Source organism: Hoplias malabaricus, chromosome 13, assembly GCF_029633855.1.
Source record: "Hoplias malabaricus isolate fHopMal1 chromosome 13, fHopMal1.hap1, whole genome shotgun sequence".
NCBI lineage: Eukaryota > Metazoa > Chordata > Actinopteri > Characiformes > Erythrinidae > Hoplias > Hoplias malabaricus.
This window is the reverse complement of record NC_089812.1, coordinates 5,539,894-5,566,444: the sequence shown is the minus strand read 5'-3', so window position 1 is coordinate 5,566,444 and position 26,551 is coordinate 5,539,894. Positions and strand designations below refer to the sequence as shown.

Here is a 26,551-nt window from a genome sequence, read left to right as displayed (position 1 = left end):
AGCGCTGCACGACAGAAAAAGACAAGTGCGACCGGATTAGAGCGCAACAGCTGCTATCCGGGTGAATCACTGTAAACAGTAGCCAAAATAAACAACAACAACAACACATTTTTAGAAACTTGTGATTAAGGATTGTAACTGAGGGGGGGAAATGTTCCTCTGTTTTTAGTGAGACTCTGAGATTACTGTGTGATTATCGTAAAAAACAAACGTATGGTTCTGTGAAGATCTCTTTTACGAAATGATCTTTCATATCGTCACACAAACTGCAATTTTACAGAAGACAAAACCTTCAGTGGAGTGTTGTAACACTTTAGTACCTGAGGTTTGCTTGTAGTTCTGCTGTGACTGACTACAACGGGATGATGAAGATGTGTTGGGGGTGTTGGGGGATGCCTTATCTGCTCTCCACCCATATTTAGGGCAGACACACCTCAACGTCCCCCACGACTCCAGCGTTGCACTCGTGTCAGGCCAAAAAACACGTCCACGGAGGTTGCTCAAACTAGGTCGACTGATGGCTTTTTTTGGATCACAGAGGGAGGAAATCGTGCCATCGAAACGATCGCTCTCTCTCCTAAAACCTACTCTGATGGCATAAAGCCTTCCCCACCGCTTTTATTTTTACACCCATCGAACTGGGTCAATGACGACGATGCCACAGAATGTGACCAAAAATGGAAAAGGAAAAAAAGAGAAGAAGAAAAGAGAAACACGTCTGGGTCACCAAATAAGACGAGTACGTTCTGGACATCTCTCAAAACGTTTTTCTTTTTATTTATTATTGTCATCGTTATTATTATTCATCATATATAAAATAAAGGAAGCTGCCAAACATACAATATATACAACAGTACATCGATAACTTAGCCACACCCGAGAATGACTAACTGCATGGTTAAAATCCACAGTTCTTATATATGAATACATCGTATCACTCGTGTATCTACAGATTGCAAAAAAGTACAATAATTTAATTCATAAATACAATTCACCCATTTTTCGTTACCGCATTTGATACAAAGTACTGAAATATATATTTATATATATTATTACAACCCATAGATAAAAGCAACCAAAACAACATTCTATTCACCGATCACCACCCCACGTTTCATAGCTTTATTTTCTGATCGAACACTTTGAGACAGAGAGAACAATCCGGAGCCATAGAAAAACCCGTGGGTCACCTGCCCACCGACCGAACACAGAACAAGAGGAACACAGTCTACTCGCCCTAAAGCTAGAACACACTCTCACACGAGTCCTGATAACGTCCTCACAGCCAGACCCCTCTTTTAAAGACAGTGGGAATAAGAGTCGGAGACTCCCTAGGATGCATTTTGTGAAGATAGATTAAATAAATAAATATCACACACTGCTGCGAAACCCATTTCTTGATCGATTTCGTGACAAAAGGACTTTCTAATGCAGCAACTGAACATCCCGTATTATTCAATATATCCCTCAGTGTGGTATCACCCCCCTCCTACTGTCCGATCTGCAACAGCTCCATTATAAGAGCTTCCACAGACACAACTGTGTGAAATAACTCCAGTCAAGGTGATCGATAACGTCCACAAAAAGATAAAGTGAGGCATTTGTCTAAGAACCGCAATCAACACCAGTGAAGTGGGCTAGGAAAAGTGTACACACACACACACACTTTCACAGCTCACATTTGTCAGAATGAGCTGTAATTTGAAAATACAGACTTCTGCGGGTAAAATAATAAAATGAGATAAAAGCTCCTGTGTAAACATCGGTCAGAAGGAAGCTGTTTAACGTTAGTGTTAACCATTTAGACTAATAAACACACATCTGTAAAGGAAAACGCACCTGCGTTTAGGTTCGGAACATATTCGTTTGTCATGATTTTAACAGGCCAAATCACTTTAGAGCAGGATGTCCTTAATTGGGCCTGATGCACAACTGCAGAAGGATGACAACTAGAGTGGTTTCCTGTTCTTAAAGGAGACGCTCATCTAAACACGCTAACGGTGCTAACCTTCAGCGCTTTGTGAATCCAGTTCTACTTTTATTTCATGTCAGTGATGGTCTTGTGGGGACTAGGAGAAGTATGACTTGTCAGGAATTGTGGGAGGACCAAATCTGTTCCATTTAAATTGCTCCATAACGTAAAATAAATAATAAAACTAAAAACCACCAGGAGACGGGGACTTCTCCAGCTTTGACCCATGACTCAGACTGACCCTCACCCCCAGGTGAAAGATGAATTGCTTTCAGTGCGTAACACACGTTTTGTCCTGAGCAGAGAGCAGGCAAGAGCATAACAACAATACGCTCGTCTCAACAGTGCATTTTTATTAACTTCGGTCGATCATATGTAATATGATCTTTTCCTATGTGTATGAAATAACTGTACTGCATCTTTAGTGCTACACATGGCCTTTAGCCTCGCTGCCGTGTTCAGTTCAAACACAGCTCATGTGCAATATCACGGAGGTAAACCAAATTTGGTACAGGTTTATTTTAGGTGTCCATTCATCCCTAAACCCATAGATCCACACTGTGCGCAACAGTTATTTAAGCCTAGTGTTTCACTGCATTCCACTGGGCCTTTCATTCCACTGTATTTGCAAAAATAAGACATGTCATGTTTGAATAAACATTACAGGTGTCTGTCTGTGACACATCTAGGAACCACCCAGCGCATGTTCTAATGAGCCATTTATATTACTTTAAAATGCAGCCATTGCTGACAGAGACATTCAGCTGTGCCCAGTTTGTATATTCACCACAGAACCAGACGCTGTGGAGCAGCCAGACACAAGCCTAGGGCCCCATGCCCAAAGCCCTGTGTTCTCTGCACCGATGGTCATCCATCCTTTACCTCTGGGACTTTTTGGGATGTTGCAATCGAAAGCTAATCATCTAACGCCAGTAACTTCACTACGTTTCTGTGACTGAATGCAGTGAAAACCTCCAAACAATCGTCTAATATCCAGTACACCTCCATCCTAGAAGGGAACAGAGTGGAGCATCAACTCCCGGTCGATCTCAATCTCAGCAAAGTATGGGTTTAGTTTAAAAACTACATTTTCCAATCAGTTCGTCTTTGTTTAAAGCCAAATATTCCAGCTCCCCGAGCCACAAAGATGGACACCTAACATAAAGCAGGACCAAATTAATACAATGCACTTCTCACTGAGGACCCTTACTTTGCGAAAACGCTTTGCCAAAGTTTAAAAACAAGTCTCTCAGTGAGTGCCTAGAACACGAGGGTCTCGTACTGAGGCGCAGCTCGTCGCATTAATGGAAGTCCATTATTTGGGAGAGGTCAATGAGAAGGAAGTATACAGCTGTGCATCGCTAAACACACTTCAGAAAGAAAGAAAACTCCTGTGTCGGAAATACATGGAAGGGACCGTTATGAATGGATGAATGTCTTCTGTACACGGCCTTGTTGTAAATATATTCATTTAAAATAGTACAGCATGGACACACTACAGTGGACGACACTGCCACCTGGTCACTTTCACAGCACGCCACGCGCTACTCCACTGCACGCGCCTAGTCACTAGAAAAGCTATCAGACTTCAATAATAAGCCACTTTTGGTACAATTGCAAAATCGATATCAAACAAGTTTTAGGGATTTTTTTGGAGTTTTTTTTTTGCTTTTTTTGTTGTTGTTTTTTTTTTTTTTTTTTACATTTTCCCTCGCTAGAAATAACAAAGGCTTTTTTTTACCAAAACTGAAAACAAAAGAAAAATATATATATATTACAACTAAACTTTTAGTGAGACAGAGACATTGAAGAACACTTGCTAATAACTGGACAGAAAGCCTGTGTGGAGCATCGTGATCAAACTCATTTGCACAAAAAACACAAAATAAAAAGTATACAACTCTAGGACATTGAAACAAACAGAACCTCTCGACGTTTCACATTTGTCAGCGCACTTTTTTTACGAACATTTACCTCAAAAACATGTCCATAAATCCACATTAACACACTCTGGGTCCCAGAAAACAAGGAAAACAAGTTTGCTATATTTATAATGGAAAGGCTCCCTCTTGACGAACTCGACACAACTTGCGTCTATAAAAGTGGTGAACGTCACCCTTGAACGCAAACGACCGGATTTCTAATTCCCCCATGCATAAATACAATATTTTATTGCCTCTCCTTGTCATATTCCTCAGAATATAACTTGTAAACATCATTCCACAAATGGAATTGAACAAAACAGGTAACAAATAAACCTCAATACTCGATTCTTGACTTTTTCAACGGAGGGAAGAGGAAAAAGGACAGAAGGAAAGGGTCACCAAACTTTCATCTTTAAAAACGAGTGCTCATTGGTTTCCAAACACTGCAGGTGCTGATTTTGCAACATGTTCGTTAGCTTCCATCGTACGCACAGCTGTAGAAATCTCAGCCAAACAAGGATCCCCCCAAAACACACACAAAACGGGAAACCTTGTGAAGCATTGTGTTAAATGTGAATTAGTGAGTGAACAGTGGGAGGCTAAACTGGTTCTTTGAAGTGTTATCACTTATTGCACTTTGATAATTAAGTGGAAGCCAAAAAAGCAGAATTGTAAATGTGGGTTATATCTGTTTTTCGTGGATGACACAGTGCCACAATCGTAATAGCTTCCTTTGACGTTGAGTTCAAATTACGATATCTACTTGGATAATGTTTGAATTTAGAATACTTCATCACCTCAAACAAAGAGGCAACTTCTCATTTCAGTGGAGAATGAATAAACAGCTGTGGTGACTTCAGCATGGGGGTTTAGCCCAAATTACTGGCTAAGAACCTTAATGCCAAGTGCGTCTGCAGCCACACGGTGTGAAGAGCCTCAAAAACACCATCCCAGGCTCATTTTACTGTGAACCGAAAGTTGTTTCGTAATGAAAGTCTTGATGAACCTTTCCATTAAACAGTTTTGATCATCACTTGTGAAACCACGATGGCCCCTCTTGCTTGTGTTTAACTGGTCAGTGGATGACATCAAGCACAGGAATCGGAACAATGAACAGTTATCTCCGGTTTTCCCTGTCGGGGTGAGGCAGGAGAACTGAATGTCGACGAGCATCGCTCTGGAGCGCAGTGTTACTGCAAAAATTATACTTCGCCCAAGTACAATCAGTTAATATTCATCACTGACATTGTGGTCAGCAGACTATAAGATCATTCAATGTATTTATTCATGTGTTTATTTGCTTTTAAGTCATTTTAACCAGTGAAATAATAAACGTACCCTGTCCGTATAATAATCTCATACTGAGACCTACCAGACAATGTCTAGATTTAATGTGTTTTCACTGAGGTTTTAACATTATGTCATTCTTCCAGTGTCTGAAGATCAGTGTAAACGTGACTCAGTGTTAATTGACAGCAGGGTTCCTCAGCTCCATTTCTAGGGAGCTGCCTGATTCAGTGTCGTTTTATTCTAGTTTTATCACCTGATACAGACGTGTGACAACTAGCCAGGTGATTTTAATCAGGCGCCTTCTCAGGAGTCTGAGGATTCACTAAACCAAAGACCATCCACCTTCGCTGAATTATCTTCCTCAGAATCATCTTTACACTCACGGGACCAATGTCCGAAAGTTTGGAACCACTGGTCGTTTTAAAATTATAGCGCATTGAGTCTACAATAATATATTAATGTATTAATAATTTGACGAACCAACGTCCGAAAGATGCATCTCAAGCATAACACTGTAAATAAAGTTGTATTTTTAAGTTTTAACTATAAAGAATATCACTTTGCAGTAAGTTTGGAGCTACGCACAAGACGACAACTCTTTCTGCTCTTGGTGTGTATTTTCTACAAGGACTGGACTGTTTATTAAGTGTTTAAAACGATGTTTGTACAGAAGGATTAACATATTTATACGTACCATTTGCACTACACTACACCAAACTGTGGCATAATTTCTCAGTAAGAAAATCCAGGTGAATGCAGTTCCACTGTCTACATTTTATAAAGGTTTAGGGATTGGGATTGGCCCACGATTACCCTATAGGGATCCAAATACACAGTCACTACAGTGTGTTACATTTTTAAACTGATGCTGTATATTCCTACACATCCGGCTCATTTTAGCGGAGACTGCAGGGTGTTTCCAGACTGGCTACGTTTCTAATCCATCTGAAATGCTTCTAGGTTTTTCACATTTGAACATCCTTAGTGTTAAATCAGTACAGGATTAACAGCTTAAATTAGAGCTGGACGATACGGCTAAAATTTACATCGTGATGTATCACTTAAATTCGGTCGATACGATACAATACGCCACAGAAAAACCTCCAACGAAAAATAAGAAACATGACGTCACCCTCAAACAACAACCTCTCGGCTTTGTCAATATTGATATTTTAAATTGAGTGCTGAACTGAGAACAGCGCCCTCTAAATGACAAACGCTGTAAATAATGTGCACTGAAATATCGAAAATGTGTTTAAAATCATTGTTATTGAAACATTTTATATTGGGATATAAACTGATATCTAGTTATTGTCCAGTCCTAGATAAAAACCACTCCATACATCTACAACTATGTTTTCTTTCATTTATATATTTAAGAAAAGATTGATTCCAAACTTCTGAATGGTAGCGCATGCTTGAAAGGCCCTGTGAAGACCCTCTCAACTCAAAGCTCACTGAAACTCGTCATATTTGTCTGTGTAATGTGCGCATTGCTGGGCGGAGCTTGTCTTTGATTATTCCGGCCCAGAGCAGAAGCTGTGAACCTGTGCTTGATAATGATTCACTGACCAGAGGGTTTAAGGCGGTTCTGTCCCCCCAGCCCTGGATTATGACCGCGCCTCTGTTTTGGACTTGACGATGGTGATGACGCTGGTGGCGGCCACTTTGCCGGGGATGAGAGGCCCGATGACAGAAGTGATGGGGCCCCGGGTGGGGGTCACTGGGCTTCGTGCCACAGTCCTGGCGAAGCTCTGTAGCGCCTCGTACTTGGAGCGTAGCACATCCAGCTCCACCTTCATGCTGGCGTTTTCTGAGGCCAGCTTCTCTACCTCCTGCTGCAGCTCGGCCTTTTGCTTCTCCAGCTCCTCCTTCTGGGTGACGCGCTTCACCCGGCAGCTGGCCGCATATCCGCGGTTCTTGAGGGTACGCCGCCGCTGCTTCAGCTGCAGAATCTCCTCCTTCGAGAGACCACGCAGGTGCTGGTTCAGCTCCCTCACTGACATTGACACCAGCTCGTCGTCCGTGAGACTCGTCCCATTCTCCCCTGGCTCCCGCTTCACCTGAGAAAGAGACAGAGACAGAGAGCGAGACAGAGAGCGAGACAGAGACAGACAGAAAGAGAGAGAGACAGACAGACAGACAGAGAGAGAGACAGACAGACAGACAGAGAGAGAGACAGACAGACAGAGAGAGAGAGACAGAGACAGACAGACAGACAGACAGAGAGAGTCAAGTGTCAATCAAGTGTAAAAAGGTAAAAGAAAAGATAGTCAGAAGAATAACTACAAAAAGAGGATAATGGATGACAAAGAAAAAATAGCCAAAAGAGAAACAAAATAAAGGGAAAGAGAATGAAAAATTGCAAGAAAACACAAAGAAAAGAAAGAAAAAGATTTAAAGAGAATAAACAAGAGAAACTAATTCAGGTCGAGGTCTAGAGAAGTGCATTAATGAAATCGATGCACTGTAATGAGTCTGAAAGCAGTGATTCAACTGCATCGATTTTTGGAAACTTTGTTTTGTTAAAATAATTTGCATTAAATTTTTGACCAAAAGAAAAACATGGGCGTATTTTCCAGCGCAGAACTCATCCTCCAGGCACTTGTGCTTCTTTATACTTATTTATCCAGTGTACTTTTACAAAGTCTGCATAGCATCTGGTAATGGGCCAAAGGGGGGAATCAGATTCAGAAATTTAACAGTGATCAGTCAAAGAGAGGAGGCAATATATGGAGAAATTACAGAACATAAATAAAAAGAGCCACGCTGCTGGGACTTGCCTTCAGCGCTTTGTTTCCCTTGTTTGTAGTAGTCATGCCACGAGAACTGCTCTCAGTCGCCCTGCGAGACTGTCTGCTGAGAGAAAACACAAAGCAAACGTTCAGTCAGTTTCAGTGTATGTTTTACTTCTGAACTTCCACTCGTCAGGACGAGGAAACATCTCAGTCGAGCTTATGATCTACAACTCCAACACCGAGTGCAGCCTAGAGGGGTATAGCACCCTCCCAACCTTGTGGAGCGATGCAACACCTGTCCAAACCTTTGTGAGGAGCTGGAGTGACATCCAAAGCCTAAATCATACATCAGCACCTCAAATTTAGTGTTCTCATTGCTGAAGGCCATCAAATGCTCACAGAAAAGGAGGGCGGGCAGTAAAGGATGATAAGCAACCTGTAGAATGTTTTATTTTAGTGGAAATGTTGAAAAGCTTTAATACAAAATAAATAATAAAAAAATCATCATGTGGACATTCTGGAGTTGTAAACCACCGACCAAAAACATCCAGCCGACAGCGTCCTGTGTCACTGATGAAGGACTAGAGGACGAGCGACACACACTGTGCAGCGACAGATGAGCTACTGTCTCTGACTCTACATCTACAAGGTGGACCAACGAGGGAGGAGTGTCTCACAGAGTGGACAGAGAGTGGACACAGGGTTTAAAAACTCCAGCAGCACTGCTGTGTCTGATCCACTCTACACCAGCACAACACACACTAACACACCACCACCATGTCAGTGTCACTGCAGCGCTGAGAATGATCCACCACCACGTCACACCTGCTCTGTGGGGGTCCTGAGCGCTGAAGAACAGGGGGAAAGGGGGGTAACAAAGCATGCAGAGCAACAGATGGACTACAGTGTGTAATAGAACTACAAAGTGCTCCTGTGTGGTCAGTGGAGCTGAGAAAGTGGACAGTGTGTGTAGAAACAAGGTAGATGTTCCTAATCCAGTCATAAATCAGAGGTAGAAATAATACTTGTCTGGCCACTTTTCACATGGGTCTGCAGCTCGCACCAAATAATGCGAGACTTACTGAGCTAAGCAAAAACTACAGGTGAACAAGGAGCAAAGAGTACAATAATTCCAGAGCTACGGTAATGGGAGCGAGACATGGGCCATTTCAGCGAACTGATCCTACGCTCCTTGGAGAAGTAGAAGGACAGATATTGCTGAAATCTCCAGAGGCGTTTGAGTTCAGGGCCATGCTCTGGTCATACATTAGCATAATGATGTCAGTAAGTGTAAAAGGGAGTCCATATGCCAAGCATACGACTTCTCTTATGGTTTGTTTGCTCCAGACGAACGGCAGCCATAAATAAAGCACTACATAAAGAGCACTACTTTGGTAAAGCCAAGTAAAACACACCTCGCTGACATTTGGCGAGGCTCTCAGAGCGTAAGTGCAAAGCCTTGCTGTACAACTAACACACTGCACCAGAGGCTCTTTAAATCACGCTACCGCACATGGAGCTATACTCAGGGGAATCAGAGCTGCTTCCGAAGCCGGGTAAAGTCAGACACACTGTGGCACTAGCTTCAAAATAAAGAAATAAAAGTAGAGCATGTCTTTACTGAGGAAGTTGGGCTTGCACTTTTACCCTATTCGTCAGAGCTCCACTGAACAAGGACTGTGTCCCTAGATGAGCTTTCGCCTCTGCAAGACAGACACTCGTTCCTTATATCGTGAATAGGCAGGGCTTAATTACTGCACGGTTATCAGACATGCATGCTAACGCTGTCATGGAGTCCATTGTTTCTTTACTAACAGTCACTTGAATACAAAACATGCACTAATTATAACCTCTGAACTTGTCAATCAAATTTTATTTTGTATATAAACCAACCTTATCCACGAAGGGCTGGAGTGGCTCCAGGTTTTCATTCCAGTTCAGCAGAGCACACCTGATTCTACTTGTTTAATCAACTAGTCTCCTCCTCTAAACAGTTCTAAAGGGTGTGCTTCTGTTTGTTTGGGATGAAAACCTGCCGCCACACCAGCCCTTTGTGGAGAAGATTGGTGACTCCTGCCTTTGAGTATCTCACTCGGTATCATGTATGTATCAGCCAAAGCTATGATAAAGTAATGTTTCCCTGCAAGCATGGTGTAGCTGTCATGCTGCACTGGCTGCATTTAAATAATAAAAATGATAATAGTAATAATGTGCAATTTTTTGTCAGTGGAGCGTCACGGTGGAGCAGCAGGTGGTTTCTCTGACACAGCTCCAGGGTCCATGGGTTTCCTTCGGGTGACTGTCTGTGAGGAGTGTGGTGTGTTTTCCGTGTCCGCGTGGGTTTCCTCCGGGTGACTGTCTGTGAGGAGTGTGGTGTGTTCTCCCTGTGTCCGCGTGGGTTTCCTCCGGGTGACTGTCTGTGAGGAGTGTGGTGTGTTCTCCCTGTGTCTGCGTGGGTTTCCTCCGGGTGACTGTCTGTGAGGAATGTGGTGTGTTCTCCCTGTGTCCGCTTGGGTTTCCTCCGGGTGACTGTCTGTGAGGAGTGTGGTGTGTTCTCCCTGTGTCCGCGTGGGTTTCCTCCGGGTGACTGTCTGTGAGGAGTGTGGTGTGTTCTCCCTGTGTCCGCGTGGGTTTCCTCCGGGTGACTGTCTGTGAGGAGTGTGGTGTGTTCTCCCTGTGTCCGCGTGGGTTTCCTCCGGGTGACTGTCTGTGAGGAGTGTGGTGTGTTCTCCCTGTGTCCGCGTGGGTTTCCTCCGGGTGACTGTCTGTGAGGAGTGTGGTGTGTTTTCCCTGTGTCCGCGTGGATTTCCTCCGGGTCACTGTCTGTGAGGAGTGTGGTGTGTGCTCCCTGTGTCCGCGTGGGTTTCCTCCGGGTGACTGTCTGTGAGGAGTGTGGCGTGTTCTCCCTGTGTTCGCGTGGGTTTCCTCCGGGTGACTGTCTGTGAGGAGTGTGGCGTGTTCTCCCTGTGTTCGCGTGGGTTTCCTCCGGGTGACCATCAGCAGGTGTCCTGACTCCTGAACTGTAGATGGATATGCAAACACTGTATGTTTTATACTTCTACAAACAGATTTTAACATGTGCCATTTCTGATGTTTCCTTACACAGGGCCATACTAAGTTCTGAAAATTAATCTACAATTTTAGCATTTACAGATGCTATATTTTCAGTACCACTGGCTCTTTAAGAGCACAAGAGGATTCCAGGCATTTAAAGAGGAATCATTTTAATTGTGATCAGCAGCAGCAGTGAGGGGATTTATTAATAATTCATATTGGGATATTATGGCCATGCATCACTGTGCTGACTTAATGCAGAACAAACAAAAGGTCAGCGAGTTTCTTCCTTCCTGGTTTTGATCCACACATTTACTACAGACAATATACACTTTCACAGTTCTATACACAACCAGTTACTCTACAGAAAAATAATACAGACATTATATATACTTTATATATCATCACTGTCCAGTGGAAAACCTGTATCTCAGTGTGTGTAGGTGTTTAGTTTATTACATCATTTAAACACAGCAGCAGCCGTTCACACTGTGAAAAATCTCATGATGAACGACCAATAGAAACACTGTAAAATTACTCAGAATAAAATCTGTTTACACTTACTTCCACTGAAAGTTAAGTATTTTTTCCTCTCCTTTAAAAAGGTACTGTTTGGGAAGTACGTTTTTCACTGGACGGCGATGATACGCACCACAACACATTTGGCAATTTAAAGACTCAGTTTAAAGCCAAAATATCTAAATGATAATACGAATAGACGTTTAAGACAATGAAGCCCTACTTCAGGTGTACGGTGAGGCAGCATGTTTTACAGGTGGATTGTCCTGTGAAGGTTCTGCTCTGTGTGCTGCTCTCTGACCCAGAGGAGTCCTGTCATTAAGCTGAGAAGCCTTACAGTAATCTACGAGAAAACGGGTTAAAAATAATTCATTTATAAATACATAAATAAATATGTACTGTGGCGATATGAGCACCAATCAGTATCATGATTACGATTAATGAACGATTATTTTGTGTTTGTATTTTTGTCGAGTGTGTGTCGCCCTGTGAAGGACTGGCACCCCCTCCAGGGTGTGTTCCTGCCTTGTACCCAGTGGTTCCAGGTAGGCTCCGTACCCACTGCCGCCCTGAACTGGATAAGGGTCACAGATAATGAATGAATGAATTGCTTCCACCCACCCCCAGTGTGTGTGGGTGTAGTGTGTGCATGGGTGTTAGTGCTAGGAGAAAGCTCATCCGACGGGCTGTGCTGAGCAGGTTTTTTTGTTTGGTGTGTGTGTGTGTGTGTGTGTATGTGTGTGTAATGGATGGAGCTGAAACAGCTGGGTCACAGCAGGAGTGGAGTCACACAGGCAGAGCCAGCAGTAGAGGGAGCACACTCGCATACATTCACAATAAAACACAGACTCTGCTGGCTCAGCACCCTCCTGCCGTCCATTGGCAAACACAGGGTCACCAGCATGGCACTGTTGGACACCAGCCATGGCCCTGCAATTTCAGCTGTGCAGCATTGAGAAGGGTGCCTTAAGTGCTCACAGAAGGGGCCCATCAACACCGTTCTTTAAGACATGTAAAAAAAAGGATGCAAGGTTACAAGTGTGAGATGAGAAATGGGACCGTGTCTTTAAGGCTACTCAGAAATCTCAGCACAGAACGAACGCCAGCTTTTCAAAGCCCCGAAGTCAACCTCCAACAGAGTCCCAACAGGTGTGGTGTTAACCTCAACCAAACAGGGAGAGACAGCAGCTTGTTAAAAACGACCTAAATATGACAGCACGGTCTACTCCTTATGTAGCAACAGACATATACTGTCAGGGAGAGTCAGACTGCTGCTGCTCTACGTTATTGTACCATAACTCCACTCCAAAGTCCTTTCAGCAACATGGTTCCTCTTTACAAACAGAAAATCCAAAAATCGTAATAAATTTCTGTACTTTTCAAATTTAAGTTTATTAGGTGTAGCTCATTAAATCTTTATCAGAGACTTACTGACGGTTCCGTATGAACGCTTTCTAGGAGGGTCACTGTTTAGTGCAGCAGCGGTTTGTTAGAAGAGTGAGTGACAGGGTGAGGGAGAGAAACTGTGTTTGAGTGAATGTGTGTAATCATACATCATCATGTTTCAGTAATAAATTCCAACAACAACTCCGGGTATGTGTGCTCACTGCCCCCTAGTGTTCACTGGTGTGTGTAAATGCGTTTCACTGCAGGGATTGGGTTAAATGCGGAGAACAAATTCCTCTGTGTGCAGCACAGTGGCCCATAAAGTGATTCTAATTCTGATTCTATATAAAATATCGGTCGAGGATATATCCTGCATTACTAATTATAACTGTTGTAAACAGTTGAATGTTTGGGCACTTCTGAGTGAATATGTTGTTATGGAAACAAGCGGTACACGTTAAAGCAGATGAAAGACTAAATTTATTAATCAGAAATTGTTAAATGTTTATGAAAAAGACCAGTTCAGGAGTTCCAGGGTGCATCTGGAAGGACTGAGGTCTGTGAAAATGAAAGCAGTTTTTTTTTTGTTTTTTTTTGTTTTTTAAACAGACAACAAACAAAATTACTGCAGTCATCTTATCAAACCAGATACTTTAAAAGCAGCACTTTCAGCAGTGTTTCTAATTGGCTCCGGGTGTGTGGGAGTGTGTGTGTGAGGAACATTCAGTCTCCTGCGGTGCCTAGAAACTGCCTTCAAGCATACATTTATAGCTGAATGTACAGGTATCTTTTTTGCTGGCTTCTGAATAAAGAGAGTTTGTGGCCTGTTAACAGCACACGAGCGCTGAAGAGCAGTAAATCTGCAGAACAGCTTCTGACGAGTGCATAATTTCTGTTATGACACATCAGTGCATTAAAATTATTAATGATTAATTCTGTAGTTTAACACTGCTCACTCTTGTTGAAGTTATAAAGTGTGTTTCTTCCCGGAGCGCTTTTTCAGTGAGTCGGCAAATCTGAACAGATACTGGATACTGCATTTTACGTCGCAATGTGCGCACTCCCGACACATGGGCTGTCCCAATTCTTAGACACCTTAAATACGTTACATTCCGAGATACGTTAATCTGGCCGAATTCCGAACCCTTCCTCAGCCGCGAAGATAATCCCATGATGCAACGCAAGCACAACCCCTGTTTATTCTGCTCTCCTCTCAAACCATTCACTCATTCATTCATTGTCTGTAACCCTTATCCAGTTGAGGGCGGCGGTGGGTCCGGAGCCTACCTGGAATCATTGGGCGCAAGGAGGGAACACACCCTGGAGGGGGCGCCAGTCCTTCACAGAGCGACACACACATTCATCACACCTATGAACACTTTTATACTCTGCACACACTACTGGTCAAATCACACAGTGCAATGTAAATATTGGGCTAATGTTTTTTGTGTTTATGTTACACTCAGCTGAAGAACCTGTAATGTGAGGAGGATACATGTAATAAATCAATTCCACTTGATGATCACATGTGAGTGTACAATATCAAACAAGACATTGTTGAATGGATAAATAGATTGAAATGTCATGTGGCTGAAAAACAAGGTAATTATAGACTGCCATAGGGCTGGACAATAATTCAATATCAATATATATTGCAATATAAAATATTTCAATATGCATTATTTACAGCGTCTGTCACTGGGCGCTGGGCTTTAGAGGGCGCTGTCATCAGTTCAGAACTCCATTTTAAAGTTAATTTTAAAACATTAAAACAGGAGGTCCTCGGATTACGTCAGTGCCGAGTTACGATGTTTCGTGGTTACGACACATCTCCCATTTACTGTATAAAGCCTTGTTTCGACTTAAGTGGTTTTGCATCGTAAACGTCGTAACGTTAACATCGTGTTTAGAATACACGGTTACGCGGCTCGGGACCGAGGAGGATAGGTGTTAGGACAGGATAAGTGCTTACAGTATGTTATTTACGTACAGTATGTACGTGTGTTCCGACTTACACCGAAAATCGGTTTACGACGCGACGTAGGAACGGATCAACGTTGTAAGTCGAGGACCCCCTGTATTGACAAAGTCCAGAGGATGCTGCTTGATGGTGATGCCGTGTTGTTTTCAGCTCTTGAAAGTTTCTCTGTGGTTGTATTGTTCATATCGATATCAGAATTGTATCATATTGACCAGAATCAATAAATATATCGTGCTAGTTAAATTTTGCCTGTATCATCCAGCTCTAGGTTGTCACCAACAATGTTAATGTTCAATGTTCAGAGTTCAATCGGAAACACATTTTGGGCCCATCACCAGGTCACAAAGCAAAAGCCCCCTAAACATTCATCAGCTTCTGTGTAAAGTCTCAGAAAAGATCCTTTAACCTTCTACTGCGAGGAGATTAAGCCCAGGTTTACCTCTCCAAAAGCTAATGTACTACATAAATACCAACACCCCCCACCACCGCCCCCTCTCCCCTTGTGTGGCTGACCAGGGAGGGGTGGGCTCGAAAGACTAAAGTGGGGGGGGGGGTTGTCTTTTGCAGGCGCAAGCTGAATTTTTATGAATCGCCAGGAATAACGCTGACAAATCAGAGCTGATTACTTGTAGAGGAGAGACATCACACCCACAGGAAAATACAAAGCGCTGAGTGAGGTCGCCAAGGAGAGAGAGCAAGCGAGACAGACACAGAGATGAAGAGAGAGAGAGAGAGAGAGAGAGAGAGAGAGAGAGAGGCAGCCTTGTGAAAAATGCATCCTCGACACATTTGGAGGCGCTCAGGAGGAGGAGGTGGAGGGAAGAAAACCCTGATCTCAGCAAGGACCACGACCAAGGCACCAATTAGAGAGTTGTGAAGTTGAACTAACATGACCAGGCCCATCATTTCCAACCTTCAACACTCCTGCCCGCCCTAATAAATCTGCAGGATGTTCAGGACTGGCAAGGTCTAAAAAGATACATGCAATGATAAGGAAATTATAAATGTACAGAATAAATGCTGAGCCATCATCGGCACCATGGCCTTGGGGGCATTCTGTCAAGAGTTAATCATTGTGTCCTTCTGCCTCGGGCCTCTAAGGGTCCTTTAAGGCCTCTGGGTGGGGCTAGAGTAGAGAGGAAGCATTATCTGATGTCACATCATCCACTTATTACATACTCAGCAGTATTTTGGGAAATGGAATAGATGAAGCCAAATATCGCTGGTGATGAACTAATATAGAATTCCTCAACTCATTTTCATGAAGTGATTATTTGTGGTGCTTTTAAAACTATGTCCATATATGGAGTGCCATTGAAACAGCCTTGTTACATAGCTATGACACAGTATCACACGAGATGATACTGACAAAATCCTTTGAGATGAGATCAGAATATTGATTTTTCTAAAAAAGTTATTCTGATTTTAAACCTTGGAGTCTTCTGACTTTATTCTCAGATGTTTCTGACTTTAATCTCAGCCGTTATAGATGTGTATTCATTCATTCATTCATTATCTGTAACCCTTATCCAATTCAGGGTCGCGGTGGGTCCTGAGCCTACCTGGAATCATTGGGCACAAGGCAGGAATACACCCTGGAGGGGGCGCCAGTCCTTCACAGGGCAACACACACACACACACACGGACACTTTTGAGTCGCCAATCCACCTGCAACGTGTGTTTTTGGACTGTGGGAGGAAACGGAGCACCCGGAGGAAACCCACGCGGATCTGTAGCCCTTATCCAGTTCAGGGTCGCGGTGGGTCCAGAGCCTACCTGGAATCATTAGGCGCAAGGCGGGAATACACCCTGGAGGGGGCATGTGTATTCATGATATGTTCTATTACTATTCATTTTAATGTCTGCAGCGTAAGGGTGAGCAGTTTTAGACATTATAGCGCTAGCCCACAACTCTTAAAATCATTAGCGTTCTTTCCTGGATAGGAAATCAATCCTCCAGTTGTACATGTGTACATTTAAATGGCTGATGGTGCACTAAGCTGCTTAACTGAGCGAGCTGAAGATGAATACCCAGCACAGCTGATACACCGATTTCCCCATTTACCCCCAGCGTGATCAATGATTTCAATTCTTTTTCAAAAACAAAACAAAGCCCAGTTAAATCGAGCCTAGCCCTCACGGTAACGAAGGCTGTCAAACATCTGCCAAGTAGAGCAGAGAAAGATCAGGCCTATAATTACAACAACCAACCCCAAACATTCCCTCATCATCTGGGATCCTGAGCACACCAACATGCGCATGGCCAATGCTAAACAGCTCATCAGTGGCAAATGGAACAATGGCGTTTTTATGCCTTTGCATGACGGTTCTGAAAAGTGAGTGTGTCTTTAATATTTTCCCAGTGTCCCAGGACACTGTCTGTACATAAACGGTCAGAACAGATGCTGGTAGAAAGGACTTGGATGAACCAATGGGAACTCTTGCAGAGCTGATGACTCAAGAGTACTGAGATGAGTGAGTGAGTCAGTCAAAAGGCATCTGAAGTTGTTTTAGACAGAGAGCATCCAAACGTTGAAAAGCATGAACGGAGATGAGGATGTTTCTCTACTCCTGCTCCATAGGTGTGTAATATTGATATATTCTTGCTGTTTTGGATCACTCACGTAAGGTGAAAATATCTTCAAACTGCATGAATGTAAACAGACCAAACGTACTACAAACTTAGGTTAGAAATTAACGTCTGTGGTAGTTGAAAAAGTGAGTAAATCTTACAGACAAGATGCAATTCAGCCCTCTACACTGTACACTGTCAAAAAGGGGTACCGAATATGGCTGTTGTAGCAGGGCTACCCATTACTGTTTACATTAAAAAGACACACACGCTGTAACTAATGTTCAAATGACATCATGTAATTGCCTCCTAATCACTGAATTTCATGTGATTTCATACATGCAGCTTAACTGTTGAATTGTGTCTGACTTCTGTTCCTTGAATTCCTTGAAGTTTGGTAGTTAAAACACCAAGTGTCGTTCCACCGCTAGTTTCCTACAAGGAAGATGAAAATTCCTAAGTTCTGAACTCTCCTGGAAGGCAGTGTTATGGCTGATCTACAGGTGTTAACAAGCAAAATGATGGCGACATCTTTCAGCTGTGTTTCAGAAGTGGTAAAAGTGGGAATCCAATCAACAGCAATCATCCTAAAATCAAAATCCCTCAACACCCTCACCGCCTCCATTAGATGCTGGAGCCTTGTCAGCTGCTGAGCTTCAGAGACGGCATAATTTCAGGAAGCCTGCGAACTCAGAGAAAAGCGTCTCGCTAATGAAGACAGACCGTCAGCAAGCGCTTGGGAAACTTTCAGTATTTAATTTCATGCATGATCCGCACCTGATATTAATATGAGTTCCACCCTCCCCTTTCCCTCCTCTCCATCACACACACAGTGACACAACAAAAAACTTGGCACATGCGCAAAGACACACACACACACACACACACACAGAACTCACAAGCTCAACATACACATTGAACGAACACACACTAGAGATGATATTCGAATCTAATCATCCCTCCCTTCACTAGAGTGAAGTCAATTATCAAACAAGCTCGGTGTGTCGAGCGCCATTTAACCGCGAATTAAAACTCAGACTCGGCTGATGGCTGCCAGAGGTGAGGCGAGGCACCAATTTACGTTCTGAAGTAAACATGAGGCGGTGGAAAGGCAGGGAAGCCATTAAGCAGCAGCTATTCAGAGCGTGAAATAAGAGGGACGGGGAGAAAGAGGAAGCAAATTATTCAGCCGTTTTGCACGCTGGAGAAAGGCCGTGATGATGTGCCGTTACTGGTGGGGGGCAGAGGTGGTGAGCAGAGAGGAAATGTTAATGCCTTTACTCATTACAGGTGGAACTGACTGGAGGTTGAGCGTCGAAGCATCACCCTTATGTTTATTATCAGGGACAATGCTGAAAATGTGCCAACTCAGTGACATTTCTTTTAAATAAGCGGGTGTCAACAGGTTTAAAAAAAATAATGTTGAGTTAAATTTATACCCATTATAAATTGTGGGGAAATACTGTTCTCTAATTTGTTCATGTTCAGGTTTTTATTGTTTATTTTCTGGTCCTTTTAAGGTGGTACAGTGTGTTTGAAGAAAAAAATGGCTGTGTACGCGTCTGAAGTGTAAATTGTAAGTGTTTATTCACTGTTTGAATTCCCACAGAAACTCGTGTGACTCGAGCTGTTTAGTTTTGCATCACTTTCGCTCTGCGTTTACTTTCATGCAGTTAGCGCTCTCCTGAATTTAGAGTCAGTTCCACCTTAAGTAATGTAACTGTAACAACAAAAATAAGTCCCCCCTATGGAGCAGGAATAGAGCAACATCCTCGTCTCGGTTGGTGCTTTTCAGCGTTTGGAGTCTCTCTTTTGTCTAAACACCTCCAGATGGCGCTTCTCTGCCGTGAGCAGAGAGAGAGAAAGCCTAGCACCGGACCCAGACACTTTGTTTTTTTTGGTTCCGTTGTCTGCAACATCGCAGTCCATCACAGGACACAACACACTCAAACCTACAGATACATTTACTGGGCTGTGGGAGCAAACCTCAGGACCCTGGTGCTGTGTGACTGTGCTTTCATCTTCATTGTACATAGTGTGTGAACCATTAAAAACACAGCATTTTATAATGCAGTGCTAGCCTTTAAAAAGTGCACGATAATGAGTTATGGTTACCGTTATATATTCTACTACCTTTACAAAGCGGTAGGTCCAGCTTTTCCTGATTCAGTATAATGTTCCAGCTCTGTAGGAGACCTTCGCATAATCCTTCATGGATCCATTCTGTCACCACCATTTCAAATGAATGGAGGTGATTTTGGACTCCCAGACCTAGGTGAAGGGGCCAAGTCGTTAGAAGCAGAGACCGAGTGAAACTGCAGAAGAGATTGGATTTCTGCTCTCAGTGAAAATCTGAACACAAGGTAGATTCAATATTGACCTTTGGGTCCCGCTCCAAATGTTGTTATAAAAAGATCAGATTTTCTTTTTTATGCTGTATCGATTTTGTGCAGCTGCAGCCCTCCACATGAGAGAGAGCCACATTTCAAGAGGAGAGAGAGAAAATGAAAGGTTGAACCTTCAACATGCATGGCTGAAATTAGGGGAAAATATCTCCTGTGAAAGCTGGCAGATATTTCTGAACTGCAGTTAAAGTCAGAACGCCGGTTTGCATTAGGCCTCTCGGAAATAACGATAACTACCGCAAGGCCTTTGCTGAAGTAACCAGTCAAGTCCAGTGCATTTATGACAGACTGCAGAATGAGGAGTGCTGTGGGATATGAGGCTCTCACGCGCCTTTTTAAATATTCTGCCCAGAGGAACGGATTGAGAGGGAATGGACCTGGCAGAGGAAGCTAGGCTTTCCAACCCACACACACTGGCAAAATAGCCCGCGTGTACCAAAGCTACACTTTGAGAGGAAATATACATTTGTTTTAGCATAACAAACAGGACCCATACCTCACATCACTGTGCTCTGCTAAGCTTTTGATATAAACGCTGTGACCCAGCACGCTGAAGCTGATCATCCATAACGTACACCACTGGAGAATGCCTTAACCCTTTTCACCCTTAATAAAAATGACATAACAGCTGGCAACTGACTGTTACCGCAGTAACAGAGCAATATGAAGACATCCAAATGGTGCCTGGTGTTATTACAATCAGTAAAGCATGTTTGTCCATAGCCATGTCCATTGTTGCATTTTCTGACATAAGAAAAACACTGTTTTAGAAAGAGCACTGTCATGAAAAACATTTACAACAATGTTCTGAACTGTAATGGACCCTTACAAAAAAAAAAAAAAGAACTAAATACTTAAGGATGGCAGGTTTGAACCCACGAGTCGTAACCCCTTGGGGAACCTGACTGTGACGGTGATCAGACACAAATAATAACACACGAAAACAGCTTTACAAACATCAGAACGGGAAATACTGTGTAACTGTGATCAAATTCAAATGTAGTAATGGTCTTTAAGACTCAATCATATCAGTATTGTATTCTGAATGTTTCAGAATACTGATTATCAGTTGGGTGTCACAGTGGTGCAGAAGGAAGTGTCTCTGTCACAGCTCCAGGGTCCTGGAGGGTGTGGGTTCGAGTCCCACTCCGGGTGACTGTCTGTGAGGAGTGTGGTGTGTTCTCCCTGTGTCTGCGTGGGTTTCCTCCGGGTGACTGTCTGTGAGGAGTGTGGTGTGTTCACCCTGTGTCTGCGTGGGTTTCCTCCGGGTGACTGTCTGTGAGGAGTGTGGTGTGTTCTCCCTGTGTCTGCGTGGGTTTCCTCCGGGTGACTGTCTGTGAGGAGTGTGGTGTGTTCTCCCTGTGTCTGCGTGGGTTTCCTCCGGGTGACTGTCTGTGAGGAGTGTGGTGTGTTCTCTCTGTGTCTGCGTGGGTTTCCTCCGGGTGACTGTCTGTGAGGAGTGTGGTGTGTTCTCCCTGTGTCTGCGTGGGTTTCCTCCGGGTGACTGTCTGTGAGGAGTGTGGTGTGTTCTCCCTGTGTCTGCGTGGGTTTCCTCCGGGTGACTGTCTGTGAGGAGTGTGGTGTGTTCTCCCTGTGTCTGCGTGGGTTTCCTCCGGGTGACTGTCTGTGAGGAGTGTGGTGTGTTCTCCATGTGTCTGCGTGGGTTTCCTCCGGGTGACTGTCTGTGAGAAGTGCGGGTGTGTTGGTAGGTGGATTGGAGACTCAAATGTGTCCGTAGGTGTGAGTGTGTATCGCCCCTGTGAAGGACTGGCGCCCCCTCCAGAGTTTGTTCCCGCCTTGCGCCCAGTGATTCCGGGTAGGCTCTGGCTCCACCACCGCCTTGAACTGGATAAGAGTTACAGACAATGAATGAATGAATAATTATCAGTGCTTTCAAGTGTGAATAACAGTTAACATATGAATTAATATAAAATTAAGATTACTTGCCTATATCTATGTAATATTTCAGCTTCAGCATTAGCACTCAACCTAAGAATGATGCAAGCATGGCATTGTACTTTTTGTTAAACAAGACTAACATTTGTGCAGTGTAAGAGTACAGGAATTCATTGAGTTGCTTGTTGTGAGCTCCAGGCCGTCAATATAAAACATATTAGGCGCTGCTACTTCCTAAACCTAAATGGAGGACAAACAGAACGAGCAAAATATATAATTACATATACTTGAGTTAATAAGTCTGGGAGACGTTTTCAAAAAACCGCTGAACACTTCCCAAGTAAAACATTTCTAATTAATAACCATGCCTTGTGCACTGCTAATTAGTAACAGCGAGTCACAAGAGAGCTGCGGCTCTCCGAAATCCTGATGAAACTACTTTAAACCTACTCCAGGTTTCATCAGATGAGCGCAATTGTCTTGGACTGTCATGAAATCATTTGTGAGAAAAACAACACTGCGGAAAATGGATGCAGATGTTTCGTTTGCGTTCCATCACTGCAAAGCCAACAACATCTTCACCTAAAACACACAGCCCTCCGCAGAGCGCCGCTTTGAAAGTGCAACATAGCAACAGCAGGCGCAAGAAAGTGTGAAGCCCACACTTGCAGCAGGTTTCATCATCAGCATCCCCTCCCCACCCTCCCAACCTCCCCCACCCAAAAAAAATTCCTCTTGATCTTTTTTTCTTCCCCCCTTCGCCCCTTACTCTTCATGGCATTCGCTCTAGGCTCTCCCAATTCTCTATGCAGATTAAGCTGTACTTTTAAGGACATTCACCCCACACCCCCACAATCAAACTTGCACTTTCTCAAGGACTGCCGATGATGTAGGAACAGCAATGGCAACTTATGAACGAGGTGCATGAGCCGTGCAAGACATTTCCTCCGTGCGCTAAACTCTTTCTCCTGGTTTCATCAACTCCCCCCCCCTCCCCCTCTGTCTCCGTCTCTCTCTCTTTCTCTGCCTGAGCGCACCTTAGCCAATGAGGCTCTAGCTTCAGCATCACCCGGGAGTAGGAGCAGAGCTTATACATACTGCTGAGCACTGCCATTGGTCTTATGGTAGCCAGTGCCTTGTGATGGGCCATAAATCTCTCAGCCAATGCCCACAGCCTATCCCCACACCCACCACCACAACAATATACCACCCCCACCTTCATGTTTCTACCAACACCCCCCTGCTGCATGGCGAAGGCCCTCATCTGTTCTTGTTACCTGCTGTTGGCAGGAGAAAGAGAAATTACAGGACGCCGGGGCTGGGTCTCCTGACACAAAAGGGCGTCCTTATAAATGCACGGCAGGGGCATGAGAGGAACGGGCCAACGCACCATCCTCGTCTCTCCTCTCTGTGCCCATTCCAGGGGAGAGTTTTTCAAGCCTGTTAACATGTCAGACCCAGGCAGTGCACACGGACCTGCAACAACGACCACCACAAAAAAAGGTGCGGCACAGATTAGAGACTTCGTCTTCCTGTCAGAAACCAAAGCGCTGCTAAAAGCTTTTACACTGAAAGTGTAACCGCAGCCTTGAAATAGAGTTGGTCCACCTTAATTGGGGAGGGCTAATATTGCGGTCACGAGGAAGACAAACTATCACAGGCTGAAGGAGCCAATGCTGCTGAATGTTTAATGATTGTCATTATTATTAGGAGTAAACATAGACACAGGAGATGAGAGTGGAAGTGATACAACCAGAAGCCATTTGCTGGGAGAGGGTTGTCTGTTATTGTGGGATGAGGGCTTTGGGAAAAGTGCCATGGAACACATTCTAACAGGTCTTCTGCTCAGCTGTTGGTGAGAGAGAGTAGCAGCTCACCCGCGCCTAAAATCAGACATAAACAAAGCAGGGTTCATGAACCTGAAAGCCTACTCCCTGCAAGGAGCCCCACTTGTCTTCCCCCCCCCCCCCCCCTAAATCACAGGAGAAATCTAGCTGCCCAGTATTGATCCTCCCTCCCTCTCTCTCTGGTCAGACCTTTGTCCGCGGTCCCGGCCACTCGATCCGCTTATGATGATTCAGCACCTCGAAACAAAGCGCGTTCGCGACGCCGGCAGACCTCAGTAAACAATGCGACGTGAACGCGCTTCCACAACGTAAAGCGTCGTCGGTGAAACGGCGGCGGCGACGAATTAACCTTCACACAGAGAGAGAGAGAGAGAGAGAGAGAGAGAGAGAGAGAGAGAGAGAGAGGAATAGAGAGACAGAGCCGTGGTGGCATCGACACAAACCGACAGATCCCGTCTCCTGTCGAATTAGACCAAGACTTCGTTAAGAAAGACGAGGCTAAAGTTGGCTCCGTGTTCGCATTTCTCCTCTCATTTTGGTATTTTTCCAATTCGAATTTTTCCACTGAGAGGAAAATAGTCGAGTGTTTACGAAACAAATAAACGTTAATAAAATTGTAATATTCAGGAAAATTCGAACACAACGGAACATTCGAAATTTGAAACATACGCCAAGTTCAGCCTCGTGGACAGAAGCTAGCACTAGTTTCCGTGCGCGTCGTTTAAAAACAAACGCAGACAGCCCCTACCTGATGGCGCCGTGTGGGTTTGAAAGAGGAGCCTCGGCTGTCGTTCGGTGAAGAGGCAGCAGAAGCAGGGCATGAGCTAAATCGAATGGCTCCACTTGCCCCGGTCGCCCGTTTCTTGATACCAAATAACCCCCCCCCCCCCCTCCCACCTCCCCGAGGTGTCACTCCGCGTCTCACCGCCTCCCGCCCGCGCGCGGAACAGGGAATCCCCCCCCCGAACCCTGGATTCGCCGGAGCTCGGCTTCAGGGGCTCTAACGGTCACAGCGCGCGCTGCCCAGGCTCGCCGTGAATCAGCAGCGCGAGCTCAGGGGTGCCTGTGACTATGAGCTCACAGCCCCGCGCGAGTGAATGGGAGGCGGCGGCGGCGTGCGCGTGCACACTCAGCATTCACGGAGACACATTTCACTCACCGGGGGGATGCTTCGCAGCTTTCCGTGAGCGTGCGTGTGAACGAGCGACGCCGTATCCTCCGTGATCCCGGGTGCGTGCATGTGCATACGGGGGGCTTCTCTTCTCGTTGTTCGTCCACCCCCCCCTCTCCACCTTGTTGATTCCCTTGTAGCGACGCCGCACGTCATATGATGTTTGGTCACGTGGCTTCATTCATGAAGCCCCTCTACGCAATTGCTTGCAATTTAAAGGCGTCAAGCCCCCCCCCCAGAAAAGGGGGGAGAGGGGGTATATTTATTTTTTTGTTGAACCCAACTTTGTGATGCTGATGGTGTTGTGTGATTTTAAGCACAAAAATATTGTTTAAATGTTTTATTTACTTTTCTAAACCTCTTTTTATGTTGCCACTTTAAATGTGTTGCCTTTTCTTTAAAGCGATTGTGGGGAAACAGCTCTGCATCATTTAAGGTGGAAAGGTGTGTTTGAGGGGAAATACAAACTTGTTTGTACGTGTCTGAAGTCTTGTGTATTTCCAGTTGTTTAGTTTTGTATCACTGTCGCTAATGCAGTTAGCCGTCTTCTGAGTTTGGAGACTTTTCCACCTTAAGTGATCAGAAACAGCAGAAATAAGTCAGTGTTACCCCCCTATGGAGCAGGAATAGAGCAACATACTCATCTCGGTTGGTGCTTTTCAGTGTTTGGAGTCTCTCCATTGTCTAAAAACCTCCAGATTGCATTTCTCTGCCGTGAGCAGAGAGAGAGAAAGGCTAGCACCGGACCCAGACACTTTGTTTTTTTACCCATTTACAGACACTGGGGCTTCGTAAACACATTAGAGCGGTTTCCAGAGCAAACCGACTGCAGAGCAGCACATGGAGAGGACACACACTCTGAGCTTTATACACAGGGTTTTTGAATAAAATCGTGAACGTCAACTTTAAGACTCATAATTAAAAACTGCAGTGTTCCAAACAGCCAGGGTTTCTTACATCACAAACCTGAGGAACCAATCCCATCAACTTGTGAGGTGTTTGTGCTACAGATGAACAGAAGAGGGTAAGTGGAGACAGAGGCAGATACTAGTTGTATATTTATATATCCACATGCTCTGAATAAAGGCAACATGATAGTTACATCTAAGGCACTTTTAAAGGAACACATTATTTTTTTTTTTTTTTTTTTGTTTTGTGTTTTTGCTTCAGGGTGATTACTTTTTACAGCATTGTACTGAAATAAATGAGGAGGGGGTGGGGGTTCATGTCCTCCTCTAAAATGTACATAATGCAATCTCTGCAGTGCTGAGCATTGATTAGTAATGACATAGGTTCTGTTCTCACTTTTACAGCTCAGTGAAAAATCACAGTGATTTTAAAACTGTAAATTTAAAATAAGAATGTAACGTAGTGTTCCTTTAAGGCATTAGGGGATTTTGTTTTCTGAGAAATAACTTGTATACATGGCTTTAAACAAACAAAGATGAGATCTCAGGGGCAGCCGTGTCCTGGTGGTGAGGGAACTGGGCGTGTAACCGGAAGGTGGCCCCCAACTGCTCCCTGCCTCCTAGTGTTCACTAGTGTGTGTGTGTGTGTAAATGTGTGTTTCACGACACGGATTGGGTTAAAATGTGCATAACAAACTGCTCTGTGTGCAGCACCGTGCCTAATAAAGTGGTTCTAGTCCTGATATTATGTTGTTAACCAGAATGGAATTGTAAATGTTTTTTTTTTTTTTTGTTACATACAAACAATACATTTAATAACAAGTTATCCAATGTTGATTGAAGATATGGATTGTTCAGCCTGAGGGAGTGATTAGTATATTTTGAAA

General features: G+C 44.1%; 1 protein-coding gene across 1 annotated transcript; it reads right to left on the bottom strand.

The window, feature by feature from the left end:
• Window positions 1-770: 770 nt before the first annotated feature.
• LOC136665191 (transcription factor MafG) lies at window positions 771-24,908 on the bottom strand (the record flags this gene model as incomplete). Its single annotated transcript, XM_066642782.1, has 3 exons — window positions 771-7,250; window positions 7,971-8,043; window positions 24,745-24,908. Coding segments are annotated over 3 exons (690 nt in total), but the record flags the coding sequence as incomplete, so codon positions are not given.
• Between the last annotated feature and the right edge of the window lie 1,643 nt (window positions 24,909-26,551).